Source organism: Etheostoma spectabile, chromosome 21 (assembly GCF_008692095.1).
Source record: "Etheostoma spectabile isolate EspeVRDwgs_2016 chromosome 21, UIUC_Espe_1.0, whole genome shotgun sequence".
NCBI classification, from domain to species: domain Eukaryota; kingdom Metazoa; phylum Chordata; class Actinopteri; order Perciformes; family Percidae; genus Etheostoma; species Etheostoma spectabile.
In genome coordinates, this window is record NC_045753.1 from 18,887,267 (window position 1) to 18,910,989 (window position 23,723).

At 39.5% G+C, this 23,723-nt stretch overlaps 2 protein-coding genes across 3 annotated transcripts in view; one reads left to right on the top strand and one right to left on the bottom strand.

Moving 5' to 3' along the window:
• The window catches only part of pde6c (phosphodiesterase 6C, cGMP-specific, cone, alpha prime), a 32,715-nt gene extending 27,144 nt beyond the window's left edge, over positions 1 to 5,571 (top strand). For both annotated transcript variants that reach the window (XM_032502442.1, XM_032502441.1), the window contains 6 exons: positions 825 to 932; positions 1,093 to 1,156; positions 1,943 to 2,017; positions 2,119 to 2,202; positions 3,100 to 3,253; positions 3,355 to 5,571. In XM_032502442.1, the coding sequence (XP_032358333.1) occupies positions 825 to 932; positions 1,093 to 1,156; positions 1,943 to 2,017; positions 2,119 to 2,202; positions 3,100 to 3,253; positions 3,355 to 3,398 (529 nt within the window). In that variant the 3' untranslated portion in view covers positions 3,399 to 5,571. The remainder of the gene's footprint in view (positions 1 to 824; positions 933 to 1,092; positions 1,157 to 1,942; positions 2,018 to 2,118; positions 2,203 to 3,099; positions 3,254 to 3,354) is intronic.
• A 1,943-nt stretch (positions 5,572 to 7,514) lies between these two features.
• On the bottom strand, positions 7,515 to 23,022 carry fra10ac1 (FRA10A associated CGG repeat 1; the record flags this gene model as incomplete). The annotated part of the gene is given in 14 exon segments (XM_032502523.1): positions 7,515 to 7,702; positions 8,285 to 8,369; positions 10,203 to 10,253; positions 10,418 to 10,548; positions 11,050 to 11,092; positions 12,103 to 12,216; positions 18,325 to 18,370; positions 19,722 to 19,806; positions 19,934 to 20,017; positions 20,228 to 20,304; positions 20,502 to 20,547; positions 22,030 to 22,122; positions 22,358 to 22,443; positions 22,842 to 23,022. Coding segments are annotated over 14 exon segments (1,002 nt in total). The 3' UTR covers positions 7,515 to 7,659.
• Between the last annotated feature and the right edge of the window lie 701 nt (positions 23,023 to 23,723).

A 23,723-nucleotide genomic window follows, 5' to 3' on the forward strand; every position in this document is an offset into this window, starting at 1 on the left:
TAGCTGCTTTCTGGAATCAATTTAGTTTAGTTTAATATATTTCAATCAATCACATGAATACACAACTTCACTTACATAACATAAAGCTCATGCAGTGTCATCCTAACTCGCTTATAATCAATACTGATCGAAAAGGTGTAGCATTGAAGCATTTGCTTATAACACCTTCCCTTTTTCCATTCTATTTTAGTAAATTTAGGTTATTCATATACACATTTCCATTCACGCCTCACTTTTATATTTGTTAATCATCCTACTTTTTTACTTCTACATTTCTACTTCCTCATCTATAAGAGTCCACATGTTTACTCCTTTTACGGATATACATCTTTGTTTTACATTTGTTCTAATCTTTATCTTTGTGAACATGTACATTCCCCTCAGCTCAACCTTGCTTTCTCTAATCTATTTTTAACTTTATACATTATTTGCATTGTTTTCGCTTCCACCAAGTCTCTAAATTTAAGTGTGTGAGTTTATTAATAATCTGTTTGTTGGTTTATCGTATTCTGCTCTGTTAATGAGTCTTATTGCTCTCTTTTGTAATATAAAAATAGGGTTAGGGATCGTTTTGTATGTGTTTCCTCTTATTTCCATACAATATGTAATGTATGGCAATATTAATAAACTGTACAACATATGTAGTAAATTTGAATTGAGCAAATATTTTGTTTTATGTAATATCGCAATGGACATTGATACTTTTGTTTTCACTTGTTCTATATGGGGTTTTCAGCTTAATTTGTAGTCTTTAAGGAGTCCTAAGACATTTGCATCATTTGTTTAGTTCAGTTATTCTGACTGTCCGCCATCTCATCACACAGAAAGAGAACCATGTTCCAAAACATTGTGAATGCCACAGAGCCGATGGCAGAAGAAAAGATGGCCATTGAATACATTTCCAACAACCCCACCAGGAAGGAAATCGTGATGTATGTAACTGATTCAAGCCCTAGATAATAAAGCAACATTCTGTTTAGTTTACCCTGAAATGTGTTTGTAAGAAGATTTCTGAAACAGCAGCTCCTTACATCCTCAGTAGCAGGGTGTTATCTTATCCTCCCTGATTTTCTGTCTGTTTTTCACCTCCAGGGCCATGATGATGACAGGTTGTGACTTGTCAGCTATCACAAAACCCTGGGAAGTACAGAGCAAGGTGGGTGGCCTTCACTGCCTTCACTGATTAAAAAAGAGTTTGACAAGTTGTTCTGCAGTGGCTCAGTGGTAGATCAGCCGCCTGCCAATCAGAAGGTTGGTAGTTTGATCCTTGGCTCTGCAGTCCCATGTCAAAGTGTCCTTGGGCAAGACTCTGAACCCTGAGTTGCCCCCGATGCTGCGCCATCGGAGTGTAAATGTGTGTGAGTGTTTATCTTATGAGCAATTGGCACCTTGTACGACAGCCTCGGCCACAGTGCGTGAATGTGTGTGAATGGTTACTGTACTATGCAAAAGCACTTTGAGTAGTCCTTAAGACTAGCAAAGAGCTATATAAGAACAGTCCATTTACATTTAAAATCAACTGATTGAGTTCCACACATTGCATTATGTTATCCTCCACGTCCTCCGTCTCTGATCTGGTTATTCAGCTTGACATATGTTTGGTCCCAGCTCAATCATTTTCAGATGTATTACATCCAAAAAAAAAACTAGGGCAGCAGTTATTTTACTTAGAATATAGAACAGGAAAGTATAAAGCCAAGACAACAAAAACAAGCTGACTTCCATAGGCTGCTTGTATTACAGTGTTTATTGTTCCTTGAGATCAAATGCTAAAAAGCCTTTGTCCATGAACAAAGATTGAAAATAACCCCTACAAGATGAAAGAATGTCCTGAGTGTGAAATGTGTTTACTATATTTTTTGGCCACTTATTTGCCACTTTTCCCCCTTTGTCTTTTATTCTCCTGTATCATTATTTGTTCCTCTTGTCTGTTTCTGTCCAGGTGGCTCTGATGGTCGCTGCTGAATTCTGGGAACAGGGAGATTTGGAGAGATCTGTTTTGGACCAACAACCAATTGTAAGGGTCACACCCCTCTTGTGCCTCAGTTTTTTATTTTTTTTATTTTTTATTTCTCAGGATTGTTTTTCACCTGAAACTCTCCCCTCTGTCTCTCTTAGCCCATGATGGACAGAAACTGTGCCGAACAGCTACCCAAGATGCAGTGTGGTTTCATCGACTTTGTGTGCTCATTTGTGTACAAGGTAATGAAGAGCTTTCACACTGCACAGCAGAGCAGTGTGATTTTTTAATTGATGAAGTGAGAGTGATAAAGCGTAAAAAAGACAGATGTGGATTTTGCAAAAGGGCAAGTCTGGGCTGTGCTCTGTGTTGCAACAATTCATTTGTAACTGCTGGAATTTAAACACAGTCACGGTCTAAGAGGCGTGTACTGATTTAATCCAGCTTCTATTTCATTTTGATCTCCAGCAAAACACCATGCAAAAACATATTCTGCCCATGACTTGTTTTGATTTAGTTCAATTTATGATTTTGAGACTTTCACAGAGCATGAGCACTACAAAAGTAACTAAACTGATTCATAAACCTTACTCCAAGGCCCCAGTTTAAAGTGTGACTTCTGTTTTCAAGGCAATAATACAGATTTTCAATCTCCCCTACAACTGTGCAGTAAATACTAATCTGTGAAGCCTGTTGTGATCAATTTTCGATTAGACTGTGTCAGAAAGGTAGGCTATTAAACTAATAGAGCACTTTTTAGGAACACAAAACAGCATATCCACTGAAAAAGGAATAACTCTTACAACGTAGAAAATTACCATTGCATTAAATGATTTCTCACCTTTATTATTAGCTTTACATAGGTGTTGTTGTAGCTTCAACCACGTTAGGCTGCATAACAGGATGTATAGAGATGAAAATATTGAACCCAGATGGGCCCAGAAGGAATGTCAGCTAGCTGTTTGTCAGGATGGTATTTGGACAAGAACACCTATGTATATAAATCAACATGTCCCGGTCATCCCTGCGGCATGTATTTTCAACACCAACATTTTTCCTTCCTGCAAGGTCTTCTCCCTATGTGCATCCCACAATGTGCTTACTGACAGCCAGTGTTTTCTTTCTCTTTTATTTATCAGGAGTTCTCCAGGTTTCACAAAGAGATCCAGCCCATGTTTGACGGTCTGAACAACAACAGGGCACACTGGAACGAGCAGGCTGAGGTATACAACGCGAAGATGAAGCTCATTGAGGATCAAAAGAAGAAACTGGAAGAAGATGAAGCCAAAAAAGGTATAAAAAAAACCCAGTTAATAGCCTGATTGAATATCATGTGTTCAGTAATGAGAATAATCCTTTATCAATACATCTTTTTTAATTCTGTGTTTATCTAGCTGGAGGCGGAGACGCAAAGTCAAAAACCTGCACCATCTGCTAAGTTCCTTCGGTGCTTGGATCTGGACTGATGCGGTCTGGTTAGGACTAATCTAGGCTATTCTAGCCTATTCTGGTCTGACAACTAGTCTAGTTGGGGCTTGACTAAGCAAGTTTGGTCCGGTCTGATCTACACCAGCATAGTTCTCTCTGGTTAGGGGCTGTCCAGACCTGTTTGGTCTGGTCTAGTTCATTCTCGCCTATTTTAGTCTAGTGTAGTCAGGTCTGGTCTGCAGTCCAGTCTACAGTCCGCCTAACTATTCTCCAAGGATCGAAGAGTCAAAAACAAGAAGAAGTAATGTTTGGACACTGACTGCGAGAGAAGCCTTTTTGACTCAGAAGACATGATGTATTTGAAACTTCCTACTTCAACACAGCCATGAACTTTAAAAACATATATACATGGACAACATATATTTCTGTTTAACATAGCAATAATCCAAACATTCATGACATGTATGGTTTAATCCATGGTTGGATAAGCTCAGCTGCTGTAAGCAAATGTTCCAAGTCAAAGTCTTCAGTATAAATAGCTCAACTAGGTGACAGCATGTGCTGCATGTGGGGTGTATACATGCCAAAGCAATAGTTTCCTCACAGTTCCTTTTGGCAGTCAGTATTAACCACACAGTATAGTAGTTCTGTACGTAGTGCACGATACACTCAACTCAGCTGCTGCTGTTTTGGCAGTGGCAGGCCATGTGTGAGTGTGGGTGGGCAGGGACAAGGATCAAAGGAATGGGGTTAGTAGTCTTGTTTTGGTTAAGAGTTCAAATAGCTTGAGTCGTGGAATTATTTTCTTGAACACGAGAGCAGGATCTGTTATTGCTGTATGACAACTCTTTGAAACTCAGATACAGCGTGCAACAACGTGCAATCTGATGTCCCTTACCTCAAAAGGCGCTAATGAGTTGGGTGAGGGTATATGTATTTTAATATGCAATTTATCTATATATGCTTTTTTTGAAGTCTTCGTCTAACAATTTTGTACTTAAACCATCTTCACGGATGGAGAGTTTTAGACGAGCTTGGGCGTTTGGAAACTGTGAACAAATGTACGCTAAAGTCACATGCAGGCATCAGGAAAATGTGTTGAAGTTGTGCAACGTTATTGTCAGCTTTGAAAAACACCTGTGAGCTGTTGTCCTTGTGGCCAACAACCTGGAAAAATAACTAAAATAATAATAACATGCATTATAATTACACCAGTGTTTAGAGCAAAATTACAATTCCATATTGATACAAAACATCCATGATTTTACATGTATATAGTTTATAGATATTATAAAATGTAAATTGTGTAAACTTAAGAATAACTAATAACTGTTTTGAAGGATGTACAGTAAAAGCAACCTTTGCTGCTTGTAAGGAGTCACAGTCAGTCAAACAGGGAACAGCAGATCACCTCTCTTGTAAGAAGATTGGATAGGATTTGATCTGATTGCCAGCCAGTGTTTGAGATCCACATTGATTTAGACTTTAAATACCCTTCTTACAGAAGAGGTGAAGCAGGCTACTAAAGCCTTGTATGGATATGCAGACAATTTGTGTTTCAAATGTGGCAGATACAGCTATGTCATCATCTGATGTTATGGTGGTACAGGCCAACGCCTCTTCTTCCCTGATGCAACAGTGAATCATGCATTAACTGCTGTTTGATGTCCTGTCAGTGTGAATCTCCATGTATACCTGAATAGGATTTGATCTGGTCCCCCCCCCCCTCCCCCCAACTTCCTGTTACACAATGTCATCTCCTCCTATCAACAGCGCATCACTCAAAGGCACTTAATCCTATCAGAATGGCTTTGGGACTACCTGGAAACTCCTTTTCTGCTGCTTTGAGGTGAAGTGAGAAGCTATTGTGGTCACTGGAGGCAAAACTGTGCAAACACATTTACTGTTTAAGTGATGTGTTTTATTTATTTGACCATGGATTTACCTCATTCCTGCTGTACACATTGTATATGAATGGTTACACCACCAGTTCTGTCTCCAGTGATAAGAATGACCCCTCGCTTTTTCCTTTTTTGAGATATCAAATAATACGCTTTCTACTTATCCCATCAACTGTCTTTCAGACATTAGAAATCTATCATTTGACGTACGAGATGACTATGTATGTATGTGTCACGAGATGTAATATGTGTAAGCAAATAAAAGAATTTATGAAAGTGTAAGAACAGAGAGAATCACTTTTTCTCAATATGATAATAGGTGATACTTTAGTTTTCATCCACAATTAATGAAGGTTAGACAGATTCAGAGAACGAACTTAAGAAACCTTGGGCTTAGCTGCGACAGCTCACATTCTTAGTCGTATATCGTGCAGGGATCTAAGAGGCTCCAAAGCTGGATGAGCCTCTGGGGAAAGAGGATCAGTGGATTGGTTCTGATCCTTGCTAGAAACTATGTTGTCTGACTATGTTCTTCAGGCTCCTGTGTCCTGCCGTCTTCAGGGGGTTAGGGGTCAGTGTGGGGGGGAAGAGCTGCCCCCCCCCGTGCAAGCAGTTAAACTGATTAGCTATATACTACATTCATATATTCTGGATTTCCAATGAGGGAGAAAGCGTAGATGTCATTTTAAGAATTTAAACTAATTCTACTTTTTGAATAATACAAGTAGAGTATGTTGCTGCCTTAAAATGTGTCAGAAAGAAGTTGTTGAAGGCAAGAATCTTGACAACACTATTGATCAACTGTAAATGCATTCAAGTGTACAAGTATAGCCAGGGGTCAAACTATACCTCACTGCCACTCATAAACTCACCGTGCACCGTTTACTACACTCAACCACCTGTAAGCTAAACACTGCCATGAATCACACAGTAAATTACTTCCTCTGAGAAAACAGAAGTTGAAACGAGACAGACAGTAAGAGGTAAAGTAATTGTATATATTTAGCCAAAGTCTATAATCTCCCACAACCTCACGCAGTTTCTTTCTCTGTGAGTTGAAATCAAGGCCGCGCTTCAATCTGCCCTTGGCCAGAGGGATATCTTGAGCTAATCTTGTAAAAGCAGAGTGCTTGAATCTTTTGTCTTACTACTGTTAAACTGATTTTTTTACTCGCAGAGGAAAGAGTACAACTATGGACAATTTACCAAATCCAAAGTGCAGATTCAATTCATAAGAGAGAACTAAAAGTTTAGGTTATTCTAACATATTAAAACAAGAGTATACGGCCATGTGTGACACCCCTCCAACTGTCCTGTAGGCGGTCCTGGCCAACCTCAGCAGCCAATCGGCAACTGATTGAACTCACCTGGGCCCTTAGCTTATAAAAGCTGGCCCAAGTGTTCACTCTGTTTCACCCCTTTCTACAGCTTACATGCACCCTGCAGTATTTTATTTTGGTTTACAACTCCATGCATTGCTGACATCCTCTCCCTTGTTAATTTGTGTTAACCTCAGTTTGAATAAATTACTTGATTTAAATATAACCTTGCATGAACTCCTAAACAATTCTGTGAGGCTGTACTTTCTGAGCTAAATGCTAACGTCAGCAGGCTCACAATGGCAATGCGACTGTGCTAAAATTAGTGTAATGTTTATCATGTTCTTATCGGTGTTAGCATCTTTGCTAATTGGCACTAAACACAAAGCACAGCTGAGGCTGATGGGAATTTTTGACGGTCACAGCATGAAGAGCACAGGTGTGAATAATGAAACCAATGATGGCAGGATTCCATTTAGCTGCTTTGGTTTCAGGTGTTGTGAATGCTGTTGACTGGGACACTTAGACTTGTTATTGTTATTAGCAACACCTGTGCTTATTCCTACTACGCCAAGTCAAAATGTCAATTGTGAAAAAAGCCTGTCGGTACCACAAATAGTGGTCATAAACCAAAGTATTGGAAAATTTAACTTTTGACTTGATGTTGGCTGTAGATGAACATTTAAGGCATCAGTAAAGTAAGTACAATTCATCCAAAAATGAAAGTACATATCTAAACCAAATGACATGGCACCCAGACAAAATTTGTGGACACATTACACTTACAGTCAGGACCAAAGTTAAGGACTGACTGACGGATTGAAGCAACCATGACTATTCGTAGTGATATTGGTGGGATTGAAACTTAGATGGTGGCAGACATGTAAATCAAAGACTTGTGACATGTACAGGGTAGCATCATGTTTATTTCTGCAAAAGTACTGCAACAAGGAAAACTACATGCACACAAGACTCTAAACAAGACATGCCTAATGTCAGTGGCGCACAGAAGGAAGTATTCTCACAGCAGGGCTCCTGCTGAAAGCAGTAGTCACAGAAACATGTCTTCAAAGTACTCATCAAACTCCTCCTCCCTAGACAGATACAACAAACAAAATGAGAGAAATGTGATTTCCTTTAATGCAAGGTGCTGCTGACACAGACTGTTAAATGCTTTGTTTGGGTGGCCCCTGACCTAACTGGAAGTGTTACCACTATGCTTTTATTATTTCATTTACATTTGATTCAAGCTCGAGACAATATGAAAGGATGTGGGGGAGGAACAACATTGGTACAGAATACAAACAAATAAATAGTGACAGCCAGCAAAAAAGGACAATTTAAACATACCTCAGAAAGGCAAATGAGAACTTTATGTTCTCCCCTGGTTCTGTTTCTATGACTTTTGTCCATATAGTTAACACGCTTAGTAAAGTTCTATCGTTCTGAGAGCAATTCAAATGTCAGGAGAAGCATGACAGGAGCAAGTTAAAGGTTTAGCGACTCTCCTGATAGTTCGGAACAGCTTTGTGTGGGGTATCTAAGTGGTCTACCCACTGTGCTATATATAGACATAGTATCCTATGTAGGCTAAGTCGCAAAGACTGTCTGTGATGGTTTTACAGCAGCTTATTGGGTGAGATTTAATGTTAACATTGGCCAGATTTTAACCTTACCTTGACTTTTCCTCCACTGTGGGAGCAGGTCCTCGCCAGTGGTCGGCTTCCGATTGGCCCTCTGGCTCATTCCCAGCGTCAGAGTCTAGTAGGTGAGATTTAGAAAGCTATCAGTCACACTTCCAGGAAGGATAAAACAGGTTGAGCAATAACCCTTATTCATCAGTTCTGATGTCAGGGTCTTTACTGACCGGCTGTAGCCTGGATGCCAACCGAACGTAGCCCCGCCTACAATATTTGAGGTCGGGAAATTTGGTCTGGACTTAATCCGAGGTGGAGCCACTACTAACCAGAGCTGTTCGGACCAATCAAATTGTCAGTGTGGGCTTTCTACGATAGCTGACATGGATCAATCAGCTAATGTTTAGGTAGCAAACAAAAAATTGTAAACAAATATAAAAACTAAGAGATTCACGGTTAGCTCTGTAAGCCCCCAAGATGTGGTCCTAATATAAAGTTTTCCTCATCAGGAGACAAAGGCCTTTTTCAAACTTCCAGCCCAAATCCATTTTCTAGCATATCAAGATTTGATTTTAGAAAGTCTGGACAGCTGATTGACATGATTTTTGCAAATCCAATCCAAACCATATTTGGAGGTTGTCTGAAATCTTTGGTCTGATACAAACTGGATTTCTACAGATGTGTCTCAGTCCGTTCACTCAAATCGAATTGTGTGTAAGTGTCTTTTGCGTCACTCGCAACGTGACACACAGCAACAACATCAAATCCAGAGTGACGCAAGTGCTGGGCAGAATCCATGCTGCTACTAGCAGAGCGCTATGGACGACAACATGGAGCAACACAGTATGTGGAAAAGATTGTCTGCTGGCACTTTAGGGGGAAGCGTAACATTGAACCTTCATTTCTTATGCTTTTGCTTTGGAATGTCACACCTACGATACCACAGTAGTCTGTATAGACTACGTTTCACTTACAGGATTGTTCCGGATGTCCCTCATCTAAGCCGGATGTCCCACACATTCCGCTTTCTTTGTTGGCATTCAAAACTCTGGTTGATTAATGAGGACTATGATTAACTGTCCCTCAAGTTTCTGCAGGGTGAATCGAGACAACTAGCTAAACTATCTGTCCAATCGCAGTTTGTCGGTTGCATGACTAAAACAACTTTTGTACGTACATGTTCCTTCCCGAGTGCCTAGCGCCGCCCAATATGATTGTGATTGGTTTAAATAAATGACAATAAACCAGAGCATGTTTTACTCCCATCTCAGAATGTTGTGTGACTAGCCAAACCTTTCTTTGTAGCGCTGTGGAGAATGATCTGGCAATGGTAAACTTAAGCATGGGTTGGTGATGTCTGGACACACAAATGTGTGGACAGTCTGTCTTAAAGATCCGATTTTAGAACCAAAACAGATTTGCTTGCAGAGTGAAATTTCATTTTAAATTGAATTGCTCTATGCAACTTATTACTTACTTACTTACTTATATGCAACAAAGAACATGTGTTTGTGTATGGATTCTCAAAGTATGTTGAACCCAATGACATTACACTAGACAGAGAAAGTTCCCGCCCGCCCATCCATCCATCCAGATCATGGAATAAACTGAACAAGGACATGGGGGCAAAGACATACTTCATTTCACGCTGTTCATAATGAAGGGCAAAATGACAAGGAAAGTGGTTGAGAGGAATGCACAGTTAAGAAAAAGCAGACGCGCTGCCTGTCTATTAATATTAACTACAGGACTAATGGATGTGTTTCCATAAAGGGTTGTCAGGAGGAGTGTCCTGGCCTAGAAGCCTGGGGAGTAGATCAAGTCTCGTGTGTGTGTGTGTGTGTGTGTGTGTGTGTGTGTGTGTGTGTGTGTGTGTGTGTGTGTGTGTTTGTTTTAAAAATGAGGGAGGTACTTTGTGCGTGCATGGGTGTGTGTATGTGGGAGTTATGAACGCTACCTTTGTCTGAGTCCCGCATCTCCTCTGAGCTGCTAGAAGAGGCGGAGCAATCTGTCGAGAAACAGAGAGAGTTACAAAATAATATTTAATTAAAGGAAAATTATATATTTTCCAAGAACAAAACATTAACAAGGCTTCACCTACAGGTTGTACCCATCTGATGGCAGTACTGCCATGATTAATGGCAGTTTATTTGGCTAGGAAAAGAGTCTTACCTCTGTGTCTCTTGTGTTTGTGCTTCCTGGAATGTGAAGACGATCTCTTCCTCTTCTTCTTCTTTTTCTTCTGTGGTGGTTCCTGGTTCTCTTCGGATACCCTATTAGTCTTTGCTTTCACCTCCTTCCTCCTACAAACAGAATCCCACTTTAACAAGCTGTATTTACAATTTAATGCAGCCAATTACAGCACTATTTGTAAGGCAACCTAAAAAACTCAGCACCAAAGGCCCTTTCAGAGGCACATGAATGCATTTTAGCTAAAGGTTTGAACAGATGAAGGCTTCTATATATTTTGAAGTCTGCAGGAACACTCAAAGGGACTTTTAAAATCCTAACCCACTGTGAAAAGCCTTGATATCACATATTGAAAGCCAGACTTTTGCAGATTACATCTTTTTTCGGATCTCAATCATAACCACCTCAAGCTACATCATCACATTCCGTTATCAAGATTCCAATCAAAATAAAAACATGATATACACTCTGACTAGTAAGACGTTTGTACAGGAGACATAAATCATAGTTTGAATCCTAAACCCCAAGCATGCTACAAAATAATGTGGTGACCTGCCCTACTTCTAGCAGACCAGTACACTCTCCCCAATCTCACAAAGGCAAAAAGTACTTACTTGTGGTGGTAATTGAGTTTAAAAGAGCATTCAGGGCATAGTCCTACAATAGAAACAACATGGCATAATCATTACCAACTCAAACTCAAGATATAGGTTGTGGAAAAGTTTTCATTGTTTTTAATATTCTTATTTACAGAAATTATAAGGGTGCTGTGAGATTATTAATTATTGCGCCTCTTTTTCTTATTTGATTTATTAAGGGATAACTCCTTAATGAAGAGCATATTTTCTTAATTTTACTGTAAGCAATACACATGAGGATAACTTTCAATTCCTGTTGCTACGGTATCTAAATCCTGCAACTAAAATGTGTCAATTGTGAAAATTGTTCAACCAGATACGTATACAACAGTATGAACTGCATACATGTGGAAACTTCCTCTATGATGTAATTCTGGTAGATAATACTTTAAAATAAACTAAAGAGAAGAAGACCGAGGACAGAACCCTGTGGAACTCCAGTTTAAATTTGTCAGAAAGATGAGTCTTGAGATAACTCCTGTTATGAATTGATACTATAAATAAAATTGAATTGAAATTGAATTGAGTTCTCACTGTTTCTAATACCACTACTAAATTTTGAAAATTTGTAGAATTTAAATGCTTTGGTGTTTTGAAAAATGGATTTATTAAATCCTATTCATTAATTAAGTGCAACAGCATCCCTATCCTACTACATGTGCCTTACTAAGTTCACCAAGTCATGTTTAATTCTTGTCACAACATCTGGGACTATAGAAACATTTGACTTAGAATGAATACAAATTGGAAAAACAGTTTAAGTTAACGAGGAGAAAATATCTTTGGATATGACCTGTTGTAGTAGCTTTTTAAAAGAGCTTGTCATTTTCTGCTTGACTGGGTTCAAGATAACAGGTGGATCCTCCAATTACAGTAATTATTATAAAAGGATTTTCTACAGTAACAAACCTGAAGGGGGATTATTAGCCGGGTTTTGGAAACCCCCACTAAGCCAAAGCCACACACACAGACATACTTTTTTTAGAAAGAATGAACAGAGAAAATGAAAAGATAATGTCTGTGTCTTACTGAGTTTGACTAATGCATTTTTCTTCTCGCCATGTTCCACATAGGCAAAATTCACTTCCCAGCTTTTTTGGCCTTCTTCCTTCTCGCAGCGTTTGTTTCCACACTGGAATTGACCTGGAAGACCAGATAGCATGTATATGTGTAAAGAAATATAATGTATGATATAAAAAGAAGGAATTAAAAATCTCAACAGAATGTATGCAAGTAAAATAGAAAGGCATATAAAAAAAATGTTTAATATTAGGATTGAGAGATGCAGACCATGAATCTCCAAAGGCTTCCAATTCTGTCAGGCAACCTCCAAACCCTGCTGCTCTCCCCTCACCCCCCTCCGTCTATATCTACACCCCTTCCTCTTATCCCCCGCTCCTTCTCATCTCCCTTTCCTCGCCTCACCTCATCCCCTCAGGCCTCCCTCCAGCCACTGCACAGCCTGCCTATTATCCCTAGAGGAGCTTAAGGTGACATTGATCTGGTCTCTGGGGTTCCCTGCAATTGTAATGGAGAGAGCAAGTGCGTCAGAGAAGTCCATTCTTGGCACAGGGGCAGGACATGCACCTTACTCTGAGAGGAAAGGATGCATTCCCTCACCTGCCTAAGATCGAGACTCTGTACACACAAGTGACGCTGGCTGTCATAGCCTCAGGCCACTTACTTAGGCTTTAAGGAAGACTTTCTCTTCTGTATTAGATTAGGGGTGTATGACGTCAGCTATAAAAGACACACCTGGCAGTCCTGAGTTGTGATGGACTGATGGAGTTGTGATGGGGTTGACTGGGTTTATTTTGAAGGGCCTGGTATTATATTTATTTAGGTAAAATAAATCAATTTATAGTTTATAGTTGAAACAGTCAATATGCAGCTCTAAAGCAGAATCTTGAGCTGTATTTGAATTTATTTTTCTGGACTAAAATACATCATATGGATAACTTTGCAAGCGATAACAATGTAATATTATTGCTCTGATACCCTTTGATCCTTAACCTTACTGTATTTCAAACTCTATGTCTGCTTACCTGGATGATTCTAGAGCAAACATAAATCCACAAAATGTTTTGCTTGATGGCTGGATTTTTCTGGATTGCCAAGCTGTTAATTCGTAAACTAAAAAGTCTCCACAGTGAAACCAACTACATTGATGAGTCACATTTGTCAGTCATCATCAAGGTTATTAGAGTTCATCCTGGGACATAAATGTCAGTCTCTTTACCAAATCCCTCTTTACCTAATTTCATGGCAGTGCATTTGGAAGTATTTCACTCAAACCCAGAAGATTCAATTTCATGGTGCCACTATAGGCAATGCCATTGTAATACATAGGTAACAGGAATGTCTGTACTAAATTTCATGGCAAGCCATCCAGTAGTTGTTGAGATATTCCAATCTGAACCAATGTGGTGGTCTGATCAACTGACCAACGTTGCACAGCAGCTACATGTATATGTCCACCTACCTACATTTCAAATGTCTTAAAACTTAAAAACCTATCTGAATAGAACCTGCAAAAGGCTATCCCTTTAAATCCTTAATGACTGGTGCTTTCTTACACTGTATGGGTGTGACTTGGGACAGGGCCATCATCTCTAATCTGTCCCAACGTGACGCCATGAGCAGTGACTGGGGACCCAAGAGAATCCTGTCTTCACCATCATCAGTGACGTCAATCACAATCGTACTGAACGTCTCCCATGACGTCCTCTTTCCATCACGCACACAAAAAATCTATTAAGTTCATCTGCCTGTGCTTGCACACAAAACTGAGCGCCCTTGACAAAGGCATTGAATCCCCTCGCAGCTGCAGAAATGCAGATCAACGTTGAATATATAAAATAATTTGATTTATTCGAAGGTTACAAAGGGTAAAATGTGAATGTATCTGACCCTCTGGCTACTCAAAACTACAACCCTGACAGAGTGGAGTCAATAGAAATGTGTTTCCAGGCAACTTCTTTGCCAAAATTAATGTCAAAAACTAATGGAAAACTATGCTTCACCTGTTTTCTGATAGTTTTCAGCCCCCTGGTCCTACATTTTCCCACATGTAAGCTATAAAGCACAGCTTTTGTTGGAGGTGTTCTCGGAAGGCAGAAAACAGTGCCACACAGAGAATCACTGCATTACAAAATAAACTCTTGTATGGGTCTCTGTTGGATGTTTTACATAAAAAATGATCTCCATTGTGTTTTGTTGACAAGTATTGGGAATCCTCACATCAGGTAAGCCTCACGTGCTCCGTGAAAAGAGCTGGCACCAGGTTGACTGAGCAAACTCATTAAGAAAAAAAAAACTACTGTCCTACGTCAATGGTTTCTAATACCACCAGATGGCTGCATGATTAACATTCACTGGATGAAAAGTCGGTTAGCTTAGCTTAGCATAAAGACTGGCACTGGGGGAAACGGCTATCCCCGCTGTGTCTAAAAGTAACAAAATCTGCCTTTAGCATACAGACATAAGAGCAGTCTCCATCATCTCATTTTCTAGCAAGAAAGGAAAAAAGCATACTTTCTAAAATGTTACTTTATTTTGGTGGCCCAAACACATACATTTGCACCCACTGAAAAAAGTTTTTTGTGTCACTAAAGGGAATTAAAATTTCTGTCAGAATGCTCCATTTATGTGCAACATTGAGCTTTGATCAGTGGTGTTTTGCAGTTGACTCGTGATACTAACTACTCCCTACCCTCGCATCTCCTGTAGAAAACACTGAATAATCCACTCTCTTTGCCCCCAGGCAGTTTTTCAAATATGGGAACAGTAACTGGCATCCACACAGTCCAACCTCTGACTCTGGATCAGATTTAGCCTTAGCCTATGTCCATCTTTCCTATTGACAAGCAGTTTAGACTGCTGACCTACAGTTCAACACTCTCTGTTTTGCAACTTTTATTTACTCTACACCATCCTGTGAACTACGTAGACCAAAGAGCATGACATACTACTGAGATTATTTTTTATACTGCATTCTATCTGTCTCTCTCTCTGTGCAACACCCCATACACACTCACCAATAAACACATTGAAGCAATTGAAACAGAGACACTGGCAGTCTCTATTGTTGACTGTGGGCTATGGGCTAATTAGCTATCACTTAGAATACACTCAGTTACTTCTCCAGGGCTGATTCATTTGAGCATAACAGAACCCAGCAGGATATCCTTACAAACTCCAAATCCTGTCTACATTGGAACAGAGGCAAGCATTTTAAAGGATCTCACCTTTAAATTGGGCCATCACTTTCATTTTATCTAAAACAGGTAATTAAGGGAAACTAGTGTCAATATTCAAACTCAACTAATTTGTTAACAGAGTGAGAGTGTGGTGGCAAACTTGCCACAAGCAATAAACATGACAGTTACATAAGCCAAGACCATTGTTCATTTAGTTCGACAGGAGACCACCTAAAATAAGCCTGGCCTTAACTATCTGTGGCCCTTTATGCCCTCTTGACAGCAAGACTACAGTTCAGAAGAGGGACACACATAAGACATGACTTTGAATGAAGTGTCTGCATGTATTAGACCCCACATGTATATCTGCTCCAGTGAATTAAGACTCGGAAGAGACATTTGAATATTCAATGTGGGATTTCAATCATTAGACAAATATGCCTCATATTAGGGCTGGGCAATATATCAATATTATATCGACATTGATATATGAGACTAGCTATTGTCTTCAGTTTTGGATATTGTAATATGACACAAGTGTTGTCTTTTCATGCTTTTGCAAGCTGCAATACAGTAAAGTGATGTCATTTTCTTAATTTACCAGACTGTTCTATCTGTTCTGTTTTTTGCCTTGACCCACTTATTCATTATCTCCTGGTGGCAGAAGCTCAGGCTGTAAAAAATGAATGATTTGGTCAAAAATATTTATATTTGATTTTCTCCATATCGCCCAGCACTACCTCACATGTTGACATTTTATTGGAAGCAAAGAAGCTATTTGGCAAAATAGTTCCACAATAGTCTTGCATGCTGATGTATAATCTAAGCAGTGCATAAAAAGGGAATTACATGGACTTTAGTGGAACAACGCTTTTAGAGAGGGGGTCCCAGATTTGTAGTGGATTCATAGTACTCAAACTCAAATTGGCTTTGCAAATGTTGTGGAAAGAAAATACATGTAACGTGTTTGTTAGACCTTTAAAAATAAAATAAAAAACGTGAATCTTTCAGAGGTTTAAATGTTTCTGGACTAGATAGAAAGGCAAAAATAAGTAAAAGCAAATCTCATTCTCCAAGAATATCTTTAAGATCTAGGGAAATTTAGGCTGATAACATTTGATCCTGCTCTCATGTACATGATTCAAGGACATAATCTCAAATTCTATTTTTCCTTTTTTCTTTTTATATTTCAACCTCTAAAAAAAAAAAAGAAGGAAACCTTTCACTACTGCACATTCCTTCAACCCATATCACACCGTGGCCATGAAAAGAAAGGTCAGCGTTCTTCGTAATCCACCTGATTGGGTGAGGAGTAGACACCATTACCTAATACCAACCTGGCCTGAAGTGCAGGGACAGCAGGAAATTATAAGTGGATGATTTCCGAAAAGGTATCCGTGGCAGAGCGGAAGTGCATTGCCCCTTTACCAGTTAATGCAAGATCAGTTTAATTTGGGAAAAACTCTGTGTTGCTTAATTTATCTGTAAACAGAAATGGAGTCTGCTCATCTGACAATCACTATAACTGAGCCTGGACTCACAAAATTTAATTTCAGGTGGAACTAATTTGATGACTCATGTAGAGATTTTGCATTCAAGTGCCTGTGTTTGAATCATACTCTTCATCAGTCTTCATATCAAACCAAAACTAAAGTCATATTGAGTCCATGATAAACACTTCATTCACCTTTAACTTGCAACACTTTTTACTTTGCACAAACTTTATTTTCTGCCCGTCTGAAAGAGGACGTTGGGTCCATTTTACAGGATTACATTTGTATTGATTTCATTGGAGACTTTAGCGCTCTGTGCTCTAAATAGTGCTTAAGAAGTATTTCTGTGGGAAACATTAATGTAAACAAAATCACAGACCTGACAGTTGAAGTGAAGGGACTCTGACCTAATCTAATCCCACTTCCTGTAGAGTATTGCTACAGGGGTGAACTGTCAGAGTCCAGGATTACAGTCTTAATCTAGAACAATATATTGGCTTAGTCAGCTTTCTCAGTGTGTGTATGTTTGTGTGAGGCTGCATTGATGTAAACATTTTATTCAGCACATTATTCAAATCTGTGTGTGTGTGTGTGTATGCGTGCGTGCGTGCGTGCCTTAAAGCATACCAGTGACTTGCCGAGGCAGGTCTGCCCTCACGGAGTTGCTGATTTTGTCCCTCCAGTAAAACCTATAAATGGCTGTCACTGTCACACGAAGGAGCGGTAAACACAGAGGTGGTTGTACTAATCCTGCACAATTAATCATCAAAGCGTTGCCATACTGTCAAAGTAGGCTCTGTCACAAGTGCAGATGTAGAATGAGGCTTCTCTTTGGGTGTGGGGCATAAACAGGAAACCAAAATGTTAGGAATGGGGGACCATTTGTGTGAATCGACAGATTGATCGACAACTGAATTGCGCAAATAGTACCCGAAACCAAACAAAAACTCAAGTGAAAGGTAATACATTTTAAAGATTTTCGAGGCCAATCTGGCAAGCCAATAAGTCAAAGTGAAAGAAAAAAAATTGTATGTCACACGTGGAGAGACTTGTGTCAGAAAGTATCAACTGTATGTGATGCACTGCTGTGTAAATTGCTCTGTACATCTCTGTGGCCATCTAGTGGAGAATGTTGTGTAACGGTTTTGTGGGCATGTTAGTAGAAGAAACCTTAGATGTGCCTCAAATCCATACGACGTACTAATTCTATACAGAATCTACTACATCGTTATAGCATATTGATCTACTTAACTGCTTTGTACTAACAGGAAATTGCACTATACCTTTCCGGTATGAGTACACTACACACTAAAACCCTGCTAAAAATGAGGATGTAGTATGGATTTGGGGCATGCCGCTTGTCAAAGTGAATGCCTTCATTGAGTAAAGGTGACTCTATAGTTGATAAGAATGTTTGGATGAGTTTCTCTAATCCTAAAGAATGTAAGTATCATACTGCACAGTGTTTCAATAAAAATGTATACACACAAATATGTATAAAAAAAACCATTCAGAAGTGTATCAACTCAATATTAGGATAATGTTGAGTTATGCCATACCCTTGCCAGAAACAACTTCATTCTCGGTCCGCCAACGAAATCCAAACTGTTGGGCACACATTTAAGAAGACAGACACATTAGATACAGTTTTTCCCTCAAATTAATCTTATAATCTTATATCAAGCTTTATAATATTATGTTAATGTAATAACTCAGTATTTATTCTGTATTTGAATATCATTAATAGCCTGTGGAGCACTCCAAAAAAGATAAAGTTGAACTGAGGATGTGGACAGCTGTGATGCATATCTCCATGCAAATATTGTTTATAATTATTTCTTTTAAAATCTATTAACATGTTTCTTGTGAAAGGACACTATGCATGCACACTTCCATCTTACTGTAAATGTAATTTGGTCTGTATGTACACAAGAATCAATGAACAAATGATGCAGTCATTAGTGTTTTTGCCAGCATCGTCTGCATGCTGTCACACCGCATTTACCCAACACAACTGATCCCAATCTGACTCAACTTGTAGGAATTATGATGCAACCCAACACTGTATTTACAGTCATTAACAAATGTGAATAATTTGTCAGAAAAGCTGGATTTATGTAGCGAGTTTTGAGTCAACTGAACTGATGATATCAATTAACTATAGTGCCTCTAATAATTATAGGTGTTACATCTGTCAGAGATTTGTCAACCTCCTAACAGTCACACTTGAGAGATATTTGAGCACAGCGTCACTGAACCAAACAGTGCAGCTATAGATCCTTAAGCACACTACCCTTGGGTTTAACATATTGTCAGTTTTAAAGCCTGGCCTCAAACCAGAATGGCCCAGTGGACACAAGAGACGGAGCACGGTGCCAAAACACATCATACCTCTAACATTTATTCAAAATGGAACAGTGGTGGTGGGGATTAGTGTCAGAGTTATGAAATTTTAACCTTTGTTCCACCACTGGGACAATTATTGTAATTTTGGAGCACAGTGCAAAAATGGATCATCTTGCCAAGCCCTGGCAGCAGTGTCTGGGATGGCTGATACTACATTCTGTGGGTGTGGTAACTTCTGTTTCACTTCATCCTTTTTCTCAGATGCTCTAACAACCACACTTTATCTGTTGGATTAACAAAACTAAAACCTAATTTCCAAAACAGGTGCAAGAACATAAAATATTTTTCTTTTTTTTTGTCTGGAGGTATTTTCCCATTACTCAACACTGAGTTAACAGGAGCCTCCTAATGATCCACATAACATAAATAAGTGATCCTTTGGATTCTGTCAAACCTCATAACAACAAAACACAGACACAAATACACACTACAATATCAAACAGCTACTGCTGTTATAATAATAATTATAATAATAACTAACCGATATGAGCTATCTGTTACAATGTATGTGCTGTCTCAATCGCTAAATCATTTGATCATTCCATCCCACCTTGTTTTCCTTGTATCTGCTGAGGTCAGCTATGCAGTACTCTTTGAACAACTTGTCGTAATACTTCTTGGCAAGTTCTTTTTCCCTGGAACAGAAGAAGTCCAGAAGTAATGTATAAGACAACACAAGCTTGTCTGAAACTGAATGTTATAATCAAAAGCACACTGAATATTAAAGCAGCCTGTATGAGTAGTTGACTAATGGATGATCACCATGTCATGTCTTCCTCGTCCTCATCCCTCCAGAGGAAGCGATGATTCTCACGCAGCACATCCCCATCTGTTTTGTCTTTGGCTCTGAGAGAAAAGAAAAGATTCCATGAGAAGACAAAATATAACGAGATAACGAGATAATTAGAACTGGTATAATTTGTAAATTAAAAATCTTGTTGGATGAAAACAATGCATAGCCAATGTTCTGCTATGGTTAACATATTCTCATTAGTTGTAGCATAGAAAGACAGCATGGCAACTGATTGTCAAGCATGACTGTGAGACACTACTTACCTAGAGCGTTTGAAGTCGGCCATCTGTCCTCCATAATAAAGTATGTAGTCACCGACAAACTTCTTATGTCGCTCAAACTGGAGACATCTGCTTAAGGTCAGTCTCTCTTTGAATGCTAACGTTTGTACACTGTGAACGGATTTTTATTTTTTCATTTCCAACATTGTTTATTTTTAATTGGAGCACTTAAATTATTGTTTTGAACATATGTATGAGGCATGATGTCTGTAGTTTCAACAACTCGACTGTATTATCATTTCACATTAAAGGATACAGCATTCAATGATATCAGGTGGGCTCTTCTATTTCTGGCTTCCTCTCTGAAAAACAGAATGAAAATAGTCATCTAAAAAATTAACAAACATTAGATCATGTTGAATTCATTCTTCTCAAAGCATGGGTTTAAAAGAAATGGTGTGTGACATTGTATACATCCAAAGTGTAAATAACTGGATTATGTAGCTGGCAGAAAAAAGCAGCGCACAGGAACCTATGTTTACACATAAATGATGGTCTTACTTGGTTTTATTAGAACTTGGAACTGCACTTAAAATCTAGCTCATTAAGAGAAATGTGGTGTGTCCCATTTCTCTTAATGAGCTAATAGCTAGAGTCCATCTGTGGTAAATGTAATTGATTGGACATGATTTGGAAAGGCACACACCTGTTTATATAAGGTCTCACACCTGACAATGCACAGAGAAAAAGCCAAGCTGTGAAGGAGAAGGGTGTACCTGCAGAGCTCTGAAACAGGAGAGTGTCAAAGCACAGATCTGGGAAAGGCTACAAAAAGAAAAGTCTGCTGCATTGAAGATTCACAAGAATACAGTGGCCTGCCTCCATAATTGTTAAATGGAAGAAATGTGGCCACGATACTTTCTAAAGCTTGCCACCTGGCCAAACAATCTGAAGACAAAATCCTTGGTGAAAGAGGTGATCAAGAACACAAGGATCACTCTGGCTGAGCTCCCGAGATCCCATGTAAAGATGGGAGAAACTCGCTGCAAAACTCCACTGAACTGGGTTTTATGGCAGAGTTGCCAAACAAAAGCATTGTCTCTGTGAAACACTTAAAGGACTCAGACTGTGAGAAACAAGATTATTTGTTCTGAAAGCCAGATTGAACTGTTTGGCCTCAATTCTAAGAATTATGTCTTGAAGAAACAAGGCACTGCTCATCCCTTGCACAATACCATCCAACGGTTGAAGCATGATCAGCGTTATACAGTGGGGGTGTTTTTCAGTGGCATGGATTAGTGGACTGGGAGGGAAAGCTAGGTGGAGGAAGTATGGAGGCGTTCTTAATGGAAACCTGGTCCAAAGCACTCAGGACCTCAAACTGGGCCCACTGTTTGCCTTCCAACAGGACAATGACTCAAATCACACAGCCATGCCAACACAGAGTGACTAAGGGAAAAGCTCTGAATGTCCTTGAGTGGCCCAGCCAAAGCCTGGATTTTAACCCCACTGACAGTCGCCATCCAACCTTCCAGAGTTTAAGAGGATCTGCGGGGTAGATTGTCAGAAAGTTCCCAAAACCAAGTGCGCAAAGGTTGTCTCGTCATACCCATGACGACTCAAGGCTGCAATCACTGCCTAAGGTACTTCAACAAAGTGGTATTTTTTTTTTTCTACCTAAAATTTGCGGGACTTTCTAAAATCCTGTGTTCACTTTGTCATTGGTGAGTATGGAGTGTAGAATGATGGGAGGGGGAAAAATTTATGTAAATGATAGGCTGCAACATAATGTGTAAAGTGAAGGGGTCTTAATGCAGTTCTCTTTCAAAGCAATTGTACATTACCTGTCCACTTCATTGGAGTGTAAACTCCGGTGAGCCTTTTGGGAGTGCCGGCCTTTCTGGAATGGCTTCTGTAATATTTCCTCCTCACGTTTCCTAACAGAAGGTGTAAATACAGAACGCTTGTGTTGGTGGATGAGGCTGTCCCAACTACATCAGTCTAAATGTAAGCTACTGGAGATTAAAGTAAAGGTGGTAAATATTAATAATGCAGTATATTAGCCTTATGTAAATGACTTCCTACACAGTTCCAGTTTAGTATTTGGTCAGTACAGAAGCCCAATGTTTTTAGATAAACAAAATTCGAGGCTAGTCAAGTTTTTATTCTTACCTTTTCAGGCCACTCCCTGAGGACTCTCCCTGCCCTTCATTATCGTCATCACTGAAGTCGGAGTCATAGCCCCCACCTCCGTGCACCTGAGGAAACACAGTAACTAATAGGAGCCAAACTGTCCTTTTTAAGAAGCCACAAAAGCCTCTGTAAGGGGCCATTTAGGGGTTTGTAGTTGATGCTTTATAGTAGTGCCTCCTGTGAAGTCGCTTCATCATTAGGGGTAAAGTACATAGGCTAAATTTTGATTGTCATATTGGACTAAACTTACAGCTTAAGTGTGGTAATGTTACAATGTTGCTTTATACTTAAAACCTAACTGTAAACAGCAAAGCCGTCAGGAATTAAGAGTAACGTGCACCCCGTGGGTAACTTAGCTTTCGGTTAATGTTTCATGCTAACTGGCTAGTGACAAACGCACGAAAGAAATGTTCCTCCCAGCTTGTTTTGCATGAAGAACGGATTATCGGCTTTATAATGTTACCTTTACAAGACTATCCATGAGTTCCCTCACTTTAGTCTCCAGCTTGCAAACGTATGTTTACAAAATGAAACTAACGTCGCAATTTGATGACGTGTGCCAGCCAATGGCGGTATGATGACGTTTAGTGTAACTTCATGAATTATTTGGCTCGTTCGAGATGAACAGCTCTTCGCCTGTAAAGTGCATAAAGTGGGACGAGAGCAGGCGGCAGCACCCTGGGGTGGGGACACAAATCCGCAGTCAAGTCGGACAAGTTTTCCGTCAGCCTTCAACGCATATGAAGGAAGTTACGATCCTGTTTGGTCATCTGTAGGCTACCTGTAGTTTGTAGAAATGGTGGAGGAAATCTCACATGCGTTTTTGATGCCTGAGGAAATTAAATAGGAAGAGATGCCCCTTCTAGGTTGGTTCCAAAAATACCACATTCTTTTTTTGTACAATGTGACTAAGTCATTTCAGAAGTAGAGGTAGATTATTATAATCATTTTAGTACACTATTGTCACAGATTTGTAGCTTGCGTCAATTTATCAGTCATTCTTCTTTGCTATAGGATGTATACGACGATGTTGGGGCCATTCTATACAGACAGCATACCAAGTTGCCTGTAACCCACTCTGTTCTTACCTGCCTGTGGACTCTAGCCAATCAGGAGTCGTATAGGGGTGTTGCAGACTGATTCAACATTTAAAATGCCACCATGTCAACTCATCTCCATCACTTCTGTTCCCTGGTCAACAAACATCTGTTACATCACATTTCATGGCCCACAGGGGAAGCATTTAACACATCGCAGTTACATTTTTAAACAGCCAGCTTGCCAAATACAGTCTGTGTTCTTGATGGATGTCACATTCCCATTGTCAAACCATTTTGCAACAACC